This window comes from Conger conger, chromosome 5, assembly GCF_963514075.1.
Source record: "Conger conger chromosome 5, fConCon1.1, whole genome shotgun sequence".
Classification (NCBI taxonomy): Eukaryota; Metazoa; Chordata; class Actinopteri; order Anguilliformes; family Congridae; genus Conger; species Conger conger.
Genome location: NC_083764.1, coordinates 10,589,197 through 10,600,156, shown reverse-complemented (window position 1 = coordinate 10,600,156; position 10,960 = coordinate 10,589,197). Strand labels below are relative to the sequence as shown.

Below are 10,960 nucleotides of genomic sequence, written 5' to 3'. Positions count from 1 at the left end.
TTGAGCTGAAGGCAGACATATGCAAATGAGCTTAGAGTTGTGAAGTTACGGAAGTCCAAGTGGCCCGTTTAAATGCAGTTTCTTCATACGGATTGTGTGGATTTATTTGGGGACCGCGTTTTGATACTGTTTGATCGTGTTTTTATAGCACCAATAACTCCTTTATACTCCATATAGTAAGGGAAATGTAGTTCTCCACAATATGGGAACTATGGGGTAGTATTTTCTTGTATGCTATAAGTCTTCAATGTGGGAGTGTCAATCTGAATGCCTGGAGAGCAGCTGGTTTAGGCCTAGGAAACTGGGTGCGTGATCAAGCACTTTAATCTGGGAACCAATGACTATGGCAACCACACCAAATTCCTGGAGATTCTTCAGCCATACAAAAACTCAAGTTTTAAAGGGGAAGGTTGTATTGTATTTCAGTGAATCACATACATCCCTCTACGCCTCAGTAGCTAATGGTAGCAAGGCTTGTCCACTTTTTCACATAGTATTGTGGTCTGTTATACATAGGCTATGAGTGAAAGAAATTGTTAATAGGTAAATGAAAACGGAAATGTTTTGTTTTTTTCATTTGAATATTCTATTTTTTTAAATGTGGTCACACGACAAAAGAACCACAACATAGCTTGACTGACAGCTGACAGTCTATCCATACTCCGGGGGCCATTAATCCCCACTTCATAGCAACACATTATCGGAGGCAATCCCCATAAACTGATCCTTCATCATCCTCTAAATATAGGCAACACGCACGCTGAACATTTCCCAGCCGTCTGACGGGCTCCATAAATCCTGCGCAGTGTCAACAAGATGGAGGGCCGATATACCTCCCGTACGGCCGTAAGAGTAGATGAGAGCTCTGAGCCAGCACTTTTCAGAGATAACCGTATTCCAGAGGAGCCTCTGCTTCTGCACGAACGGACAATAAAGAACTTCTGACGCCGATCGAAGCCATCGTAAATCAGGTTTGGCAGACGCGTCGCCGATTCGACGCTTTCCGAGGCCGGGTGAAACTGCGTTTTCCACCCCGTCCGAGTGATCAATATCGCGTGGCTTTAAAATGGCAGCTGCGTGCTGGGTTTTGTGTTCTCCCCTGGTGCGCCGTCGGAGCGGAGATCTGTGGGCGGGCGAAGGCGATGGCCCCTCTCCAAACTCCCGGGTCCCCAGGCCGCGATCGCTCAGGCAGCCTGCCAGGACTCTGACTCAAGCCAAGCATTACTAAATAAGGAAGCAGTGCGCTTTCGAAGAGAAAAGGCCCTCGCTATGCCTCAGAAACACAATGTGAATGGTACACAGGCCAGACGAGTAATGTCATTCACTGTGGCTCGTGGGTTATGTTCCGCTTATTTTATTTATGATTTGTTACACAAAGACGGGCCTTGATGGTCCGTGTCTCTAATAAACCTGATGTTTAACCATTCCACAATCTGTTGATACCTTCTGTCTTTATGCTGGTTCGGCGGCCTATGTCACTTATGACCCACTAGGTGGCAAAAGTTCCCCCATCATCTGAAAAGTTGCAAGTATTTTTGTATTGTGATGGTCATTCTACCGGTCAGACATGTCATCCACAAGCAGGAAAGATAACCATTCCTCCCAAGATTAAGACCTGGTCTGACAGACACTGTGTGCGGTAGAAACGTAGGTTTGAACTAGGAGTCTGCACATACGATGGCTCAGAGCGGATATTAAAGAGTCCCCATCCACCGCCATCTCTGAAGTGACACTAACTCTGTTGTCTTGAGCTAAGCTGCACCATCTACATTTTAATCTACTTTAATAAAATTTCATCCTGTGAAGGGGAAAGGCACAGCATAATTTTCAGCCTTGTCAAACAGACTGAAAATGAAATCTCGCATTCAGATTAATTGCAGAAAATAGGTCAAGCGTGATCACTTCTTGGAATGTTAGCGAATGAAGCCATTTGCTTTGCATGTAGCCGAATGAAAACGCTCATTAAAATCTGGCGGTGGTATCAACTTTAATGGAAGCCACAGGAAATGTTGTTTCTTTGCACTGCTTTCAGTGGTGAGGAAGCACTTGTCTAATTTATTCACATTTTTTTGTTTGAAAGTTACGGTTTAAAAATAAAAGCAACAGAAAAAGATCACACTTTGGTCCATATTTACTGTAATATTGTAAAGCAAGCATAGTTTTATAGTGATATGCTTACAAAATGAGGTCTACGAATGACAACGTTCCAGCACAGTAAGCTAAGTTTTTAAGATTATTACAAAGGCACCAAATTTGTTTCACTAAAAAGCTTTCTATGAGCAATCCAGACTAAATCTAGCCCACAGCACTGTGACTTAAGTATGACCATTTAAAAAATGGTGTACTGATTGCTCAACTACAAGACATTTTCATAAAACTGTCTGTATCTGTCTGTGTTGCTCAGCTTTTTTCCGATTAAAGAACTCTAAGGGCTGTTTTCACAGACTAAAATTAAGTTTAGTCCTGGACTAAATTCACATTTGTGCGGAAATTCTACATTGAAAATGGAATTTAGTCTAGGTGTGGATTAATCTGTGTCTGTGAAACAGGCCCTATAAAAACAACATGCACCTAAATTTTGTGTTCTTTTAAAAAAAAAGATATTTTCAAGCCCTTTTTCAGCTTTATTGGACAGTATATAGTATAGAGAGACAGGAAGAATGGGAGCAAGAGAGAGGGGATGACATGCGACCAATGTCAGATGGTGGGATTCGAACCGCCGACGTCACGGCTCGCAATGAGCATGCGGTCAGTGCTCTACAGGCTGCGCCACCGAGACACCCCTAAATTTAGTGTTCTTATGCAAACATCACAAAGTAATAAATATGGTTACATACTATGACAATATAAGCGATTCTTGCACATCAGATTATTGGACTAAGACCCTGCATTCTGACTTCCATTCCTACTTAAGGCACCATCAGTGAAGGAAACCAGACCTCGGTATATTCCCACAGCTGCCACTAGAGGGCCACATCCACATTTGCTGAGAGCATAGCAACCGTTGCTGGCTAATCCAACACATTGACCTGAACATAATTGTGGATTTATTTTGAGGATGAACTTTTCCAGTAAGAGGTGGGAATGGTAACCTATAAGACAAAATATTTATTCAAGGTCCCCACTCACATTTGAATACTACTGTAAAAGGAGTCAAGAATGCAGAATGCAGCAGCTCGTCTGGCCTTCAACCTTCCCAAATACTCACACGTCACCCCCCTGCTTACTTCCCTCCACTGGCTGCCTGTCATGGCTCGCATCAAATTCAAAACATTGGTGCTAGCCTTCCAAGCAGTTAAGGGGTCTTCCCCAGCTTACCTACAAAAAATCATCAGACCCTACACCCCTGCCAGACCTCTTCGTTCAGACCTCCACAGGCCGCTTGGCACCTCCCCCTCTCCGAACCTCCACCTCACGCTCACGACTACTGTCTGTTCTGACTCCACGGTGGTGGAACAAACTCCCTGTTGAGGTCAGAACTGTAGAATCTCTCCCCACCTTCAAGCACAAACTGAAGACGCACCTCTTCAAGCAGCACCTCTCCCCATCCCTCCCTACCTCCCTGTGAACCTTAATTGTTGTCTTTGTGATTTACGTAGTGTTTCAGTATTTTTAGTTGGCTAGGTAAGCAGTATTTGGATAGTTAAGTTTGGTCACTTTTGCTTTGTTGTTTGTTTATTTGTTGATAAAAAAATAATAATAATAAAAAAATAGGCCCTGGTCCTTATCTTTGTTGTATGGGTAGCAATTGAAATTGTACTTCCCTCTAGGGTCTTTCAGCGCACTTACCCCTGGTTATGGGTATGCACTTTGTTGTACATCACTCAGGATAAAATGCCAAATGCCAATAATGTAATGTAATGTAAAGAACAAACTACCAAACTGCCTATTTTCTTATTAATTTGAGAATGCACATTAATGACATTAGAGTTAGCCATGGAGGCTAATTCTCATCTGTGAGAGATCCACAGAGAGAATCCCAGCTGGTCAGGACAGGAGACTGGAGAGAATTATTATTGTACTTTTGTGTGTGTGCGTGTGTGTGTGTGTGTGTGTGTGTGTGTGTGTGTGTGTGTGTAATTTTATGCATAACATGAGAGGCAAGGGCCTGGAATTCAATGACTCTCTCCTTTTTAATTTGGAAAATTACATATTGCTTTGCAGAAAAATAATAACACTTTATTAAATGTCAAACAGTATAACGCTCGCAAAGCAAGGATGGTGATAAGGCTCAGTAATGAACAGTAAAGGGAATTTATCACTTAGATTTAGATTACATATTTATTCCAAACACTACCTGGAGGGGGCAGCCTACTGTTAGGTAGTACTGTCACAATTATATGACTGCAATTTTCAGTTGTGGAACTAGCACTGCAAAGTATTTTATAAAAAAATAAAAAAGTCAAGACAGTCTCATGCAGTTCATACACAAAACTGCAATCACTATTGTACACTTAGTGATGAGGGTAATGTTCCAGTGTACACGTTCCAGTATTTAAACGTTAAATAAATTTGGTTGACACAAATCTACAAGGCATTAATCTACCGATAATATATCCTGCACTCAGATTACTTGTATGTACACTCGGATATTGCCATGTCCAGATATTTTGAAACAGCTGGTAGCTGGTTGACCAGTTCAGACCAGCTCCATACCCAACATGGTTTGACCAGCTCATGCTAGGTTATAACACAGCTGGTAGCTGGTAATCTCAAAATGGTCATAGCTGGATTTTACACCAGGGCAGTCTTGTAACCCCTGCCTGCCCCAGCAGCCGTGCTTCCCTGTCGGTGCACTCCTCTGTTGAGGAGCGTGTGAAGAGACGTACACACACAGTCGGAGGGAAGTGAGGACTTTCTTTGGACTTTCATCCAGCTACTCGTATGAACATTGACTCCTCTCAGTTCCTCCTATAAAGGTTAGTTACCACGGCAAAGGTTATGCCTACTTCACTGTCCTTTGAGTCAGTAAAAATATTAAATGGGCTAACTAACTGCACAAGTCTCAAGTATCAGTGAACTCACAAGTTCGTCGTTATTTACTGTGTATAAATATACGCTTTGTCGTATTTGCTTGGTAATTGTATTTGTGTTTGTATCTTGCTTTGTAAACAGCAACCCCCTAATTTACCATACCCAACACTCATCCAGTCGCAGAATGCAAATGTGTTCAAACACAAATCCTTGACGTGATCCGAGGGCTTGTGTGCGATTTAAAGTGGAAAACGGCATTGTGTGGCTACGCTCGACTATCGCAAGGGAAACCAGGCGTGACGCTGAAAAAACACCAACGTTCTCTCTGTGGAGTGGGAAAAATGTACATTAAACGCATGCTCAGGAATAGGTTAGACAATGGGCTATGCTATGTTTTGGGATACAACCCCATTAAGGGACCGCAGGCTACCCATCATGCAGTGGGAAGAGGCAGTGGCAGTTCAGAGAAGAGCAGCTTCTCCCTGGTGCAGTTATGGGTGGTCGGATGCTTGAAGGCACTTCAGTCTAAAGAGCTCAGATTCTGGCATGTTAAAGTGCCCCTTTCGGTAACCGAGTCAAACGTTCTGCCCAGCCCCAAAAATATCAGCAGGGTCCTTTTCCATGGGAATTACAGAGTTCACTGTGTTCCACTTTTCAATGGCTCCAGGAACTACTGTAATGTCACATCATAGACAATATTTCCGGTTTAAACAGCTCTTATAGGAGTTGTGTTTACCAAGAAAAAAACTCCATTTAAAGTAAGTTCAAGTGCATATTCAGTCACCACTTCAGTGAAGTCATTTATTTCCCATCTATTTTGTCCACCCAGCACGTAGTACTTTACTACCACACCGGCCAATAATGCTACTACTTAGAAAATCAGAGAGGGTGCTACCTAACAACCAAACAGGGGAGAACATCCAGAATGACATCAGAAATGTGACTTTAATGGTTAGACACAATCATGGATTTCTGAACAGCTCTTTGAATGTATGGGCTCATTATTTCATGAACAAACCCACTCAGGTATTACCAACATGACATATTAAAAATGTATTTTAAAAGTGGTCTAAAATAAAAACGTGGCAAATGTTAGGAAATCAATGAGAAGGTACTTACAAGGTTTTAAATATGTAATAAAAAAAACTATTCAAACATAAAATTAAAAACTGCTGCCCTAGGATCTGAGGGAATAATAGTTTGTGAAGGAGACCCCTTAAACCTAACCAAACATCTCATTTTTTTATCTGAGAATGTCCCGAATATATACACCATCTACACACACACACACACACGCACACACACACACCTATCACACTCCTGTTTCGCTGGTGGATGCAGGTCGTTGTATTTTTTAACGAGGGACAGACAGTAGCTTTCTGCGGACGTCAGAGGAGTCCCTGTAGTGTGTCTCTCCCGGGGCCGGGGTGGACGAGGGGCTAGTGGGCCTGGGGCCCCACCATGTCGGTCAGAATGTCTATCAGGTGGTCCAGCCCCCAGAGGTACCCGTCCTCCCGGTTCCCCTCGGCCCATTCGGCCCGGTGGCACAGCACCTGGCCCTCGGGGAGAGGGGTGGTCTTCCCAAAGTCAATCATCCACACCATGGCCTGCTCCCGCTTGTCGTGCACGAAGAGGAGGGAGCTGCCGATGACCTGGGAACGGAGACGGAGGGGACCAAAGGCAGGTTTAAAAAAGAGCTCCCTCGGAAACGCATGCAAACGGCGACTAAAAGGCAACAAGCCCGGAACTAGGTCTTGGCAGTCATGTAAAAAAATAGCATCCGGGCGATACTATTTCTGTTCCTGTTTCATTAGATTTTTTTATAGAAAATGACATCAGCCATATACTTTGTATAAAAGTAGCAATTACATAAGGACTACTTATTAATCCAGTCCTTTTGTGGTATGATCCTATTCGCTTTCGTATGGTTTTATAGAAGCCTGTAGAAATGCCATGTATACCATGACAGCTTTCCAAATAAACTGCCCACTAACTAAACAGACATTCCTTTCGCAAATAATTCATCTTCTTATTATAAAGGTCAATTCATCAGATGGTACTTGTACACGCTGACAGTTTTTATACACAGGAACGTCTTCCCCACTTCTCCACTTGTGTTCACATGTAGCTGTTCAGTCTCTGTTGTTTATCATAATGGCTCATTTACAGTTTAAATGTTAAAATGGCTATTGTAAGGCAGAAACTCTGTAAACTTCCCATTTTTGTACTTAGCCTGGAAAAGCAAAAAAGGCCACATTATTCCTGTAATAATAATTGAAACACAACACACTGAATTTAAAATCATTGCCTTAAAAATTTTTTGGGGGTATTTAACGGTTATTGCATTTTTTTTCTTCATTACATAAAACATCACACTGAACCAAACTATGCATATGTCCTGCCATTTCCATTTCAGAAAAATAAATATCTGCATTTCTAAACGTAGCTGTCCAAAAGGAAAATAAGCATTGAGAGCTGTAAGACTTTGTAGGCATCTTTGGCCTATACACTGTGTGGGATTTTAAAAGATAGTGAGTCGTAATCAGATCGCCACAGCCTCATTACCTAAGATCACAGAGTACAGCAAATAGCAACATTGTGCGAAACAGGAATGCCGCTGATTGATCTCGAAGACCACAGCCTGTTCCAATTCATCCTCTCTCTCGATACACTGGCGCACATCCAGACCACGTTTCCGCAGAGGGAACCTTATACAGACTTAATCCGGGGAACCCTGTCACCGGGGACCGTAAAAACGGCCTTTTTTAGACTCGCTGCTTTATGAGCTCTGCTCGATGACCCGTTTTGGGCCGCGGCCAACGGGATGGCCCAAAGTACCCGGGGGAAGGCCCATGTGACCCACGACCCGGACAGCTGCAAACTCTCAGGCTGGACCAAGAGCAGAAAATCTTCCCAGAATTCTGTTTATGCTAACTGTCTTTAGCGCAGCCCACTGTAGTCGAGTAGCGCGTATTAATATACCGTAGCCAGATTTCCCTCACCCGACCCATTTTAAGAAGCACCCATATTTTCGCGAGCTTCAGGAATCCGAGCGTTTGGCTGTCCAAGCTAATCTGTTTTACAGCACAGTTAGGAATAACAAAAAAATACTCAGTGTCCAGTCTGGGTGGGTTGTATTATTAATGTTGCACATTTGCAGAGATGGGTGGATTTCTAAGCACAAGTTTCAGTAAATGTGAACCACTTAAAATAGCCCGCATCTGGGGAGGAAGAGAGAGAGAATTACCTCATGCGTCTTGAAAAACGGAGATATTTCCAGAGTATCCCTGACGTCCTTTAGTCTGTCCAAATAACTTTTCTAAAACAACAAGCGGAAGAAGAGTTATTTATTGTTAGTCCAGGAAATTTGGGAACAAGTACCAAGCCTACAAGACTACCAGCAGTCAGTGTTTACAATTGCAGAGTATACAGCATTAACAATACGTTACATGACGCATAGGTACTCGACAATGGGCAAGCATTACTATTCCTTTATTCCAATTCTTATGATAGTTCTAAACCTATTTGAACAGGGCTGTATTTGTGTATAGGTGTGTCTGTGTGTGGTTGTTGCGGTGTGTGTACATTATTCATGACTGGAGGGGTACAAATGTTCATTGGTCGCTGTTCATTACCTCTCAGCTTCAAAGCTGACAGAACACGATTCATGAAATCCGTTCATTAGAAAATTCTTGACAGTGTTCCAGGATCAAAATCCAATTTTGTTTTTGTTTTTTTTATATCACCAGTTACTGCACATAAGCACTGTACACTGTTAAATATGAGTAAAGCCCATTATCACCAACCACCCAGGGAGAGTGTGATGGCTACATTTCAGCAAGCTGAAATCTGGGCAGCAAAGGCCAGCCGCTTTGTCCTTGATCCATAAATTATCTCGCATAACATCTCCTCCTGACCGATTCTGAATTCGTTTCAGTGGGAAATAAGAGCTATATCCTCATTAAGCACATCAAATATGAGATACCCTAATTCATTTACATAAAAACCTTTCATCTCAAATCAATTTCCTGCCCCCTTTCATTTTCCAAGACACTCGCAGGTTTGAGGAAGGTCAAAGACATTATCCTCATAATCTATCTCATGACTAAATGTATGATTCTAGGGAATTGTATCGCACTTAACCTTCATCACCTTAACTGAACTCCTACAGCCCTTAAAATCAATCTGTTTGTAGACTACAGAGCAAAAAAAATGACAAAAATCAATACAAAAGCTATTATCAATAATAGTGCTGTGTCGCTTCAAAAGCTCAAATTAATTTAAATGGCTGGCCTCCCGCATGGGAAGTAGGTATGTGCATTGGAAGAACAGTGGAACTCAAACTTGGTCAGGTTATCTGATTAATCTACAAGGTTTCAAGTTTTTATCTGTGTGATCACTCGAGCACTTGGAATCGTACTTCCCTCTAGGGTTTTCAGCACACTTACGCCTGGTTATGATTTGCACTTGATTGTACGTCGCTCTGGATCACAGTTTCTGCCGAATTACTATAACGCAATGTACCTTTGAAACACATTACATTAACACAAAAGTATTAATACATCAGGCCTCAATTTTAGACATAAGGGGCTTATCAGTCTTTTAGACAGACTCAATTTGAGTATGTTTTTGAGCAAAATGTACAGGGCAATTTGGCCACTTCGCAGCCCCCTAGAGCGACTAACGCAGAGCGGCTGAAGCCCCGGGGTGGTCCGCTCTATTCATAGAGCAGGGAGTCCTCGGGAGCTCCCCCTGCCTCTTGGCAGCAGTTCAAAGGAGGTATGTGTCACGTGAACCTACCAGAATGTTCTTGTTTCCCTTGACAAAGTCCTGGAACGCCTCGGTCACCTGCTCCCTGCTCTTGGTCTTCTTGAAGTCCCTGTTCACCGTTCCGTCTTCCTTCTGTACGGGGGGGGGGGGGGGGGAGACATGGGGGTGAGAAAGATTTTGGGGATGGGGGGGTTGAAAGATGGAACCAAAGGGATAGAAAGTTCGGTTTTAAGAGAGGGGGATTGTTCCGCTGTGAGCCCATTGTGAGCTGATGAGATTTCCTTGTCATTCAAGAGTTTGGCTTGACCGGACAGAAACTCTCAGACCAACTGAATTATTAAAAAGTCTGCTTTTCTCACCTTCATGACAAAATTAGCCACAGTTTTCTGAAGTCTTAAGTCTAGGTACTGCTGGGGGTCGATCAGCATTCATCCAAGGTTATTATGAAGTAGTCTCATCTACACTTAGTAAGCACTTTATTAGACTTATTTTTTTTACTTAATAATTCTTCCGCTGCTGTAGCCTATTCACTTAAAGGTTTGAGGCGTTGTGTGTTCAGAGATGCTCTTCTGCATATCATTGTTGTAATGTGTGGTTATTTGTGTTTCTGTAAGCTTTGACCAGTCTGGCCATTCTCCTCTGACCTCTCTCATTAACAAGGTGTTTCTGCCTGCAGAACTGCTGCTGACTGGATGTTTTTTGTTTTTGTTTTTCTGCACCAGTCTCCAACTCTTGAGACCGTTGTGTGTAAAAATCCCAGGAGATTAGCAGTTTCTGAGAAACTCAAACCACCCTGTCTGGCACCAACAATCATTCCACGGTCAAAGTCACTTAGATCACATTTTGTCCCCATTCTGATGGTTGATGTGAACATTAACTGAAGCTCCTGACTTGTATCTGCATGATATTACGTTAACAATGCACTGCTGCCACACAATTTGCTGATGAGATAATCACATTAATAAGTAGGTGTACAGGTGTTTCTAATAAAGTGCTCAGTGAGTGTATAATCTCACAATTTGCAGACAAAACTATAGACATTAAGCTGAGGTCAACGGACGCAACACCAGCTGCGTGGTCTCAAAACTACGATCACCGCGGGCAACCTCTGCTGCCATGACAACAGACAGCATGAACACCGCCTTCTATGGGCAAACTGGGCCCCACGAAAATGGATAACCGCTGCTCCAATCCTTCCTTTTTATGCAGCCATCCA

At 42.8% G+C, this 10,960-nt stretch overlaps 1 protein-coding gene across 2 annotated transcripts in view; it reads right to left on the bottom strand.

The window, feature by feature from the left end:
• Positions 1 to 5,900: 5,900 nt before the first annotated feature.
• Positions 5,901 to 10,960, bottom strand: part of itpkb (inositol-trisphosphate 3-kinase B) — a 33,231-nt gene continuing 28,171 nt past the window's right edge. For both annotated transcript variants that reach the window (XM_061243210.1, XM_061243211.1), the window contains exons 6-8: positions 9,775 to 9,876; positions 8,222 to 8,293; positions 5,901 to 6,626 (exon numbers count right to left, since the gene is read on the bottom strand). In XM_061243210.1, the coding sequence (XP_061099194.1) occupies positions 6,414 to 6,626; positions 8,222 to 8,293; positions 9,775 to 9,876 (387 nt within the window). In that variant the 3' untranslated portion in view covers positions 5,901 to 6,413. The remainder of the gene's footprint in view (positions 6,627 to 8,221; positions 8,294 to 9,774; positions 9,877 to 10,960) is intronic.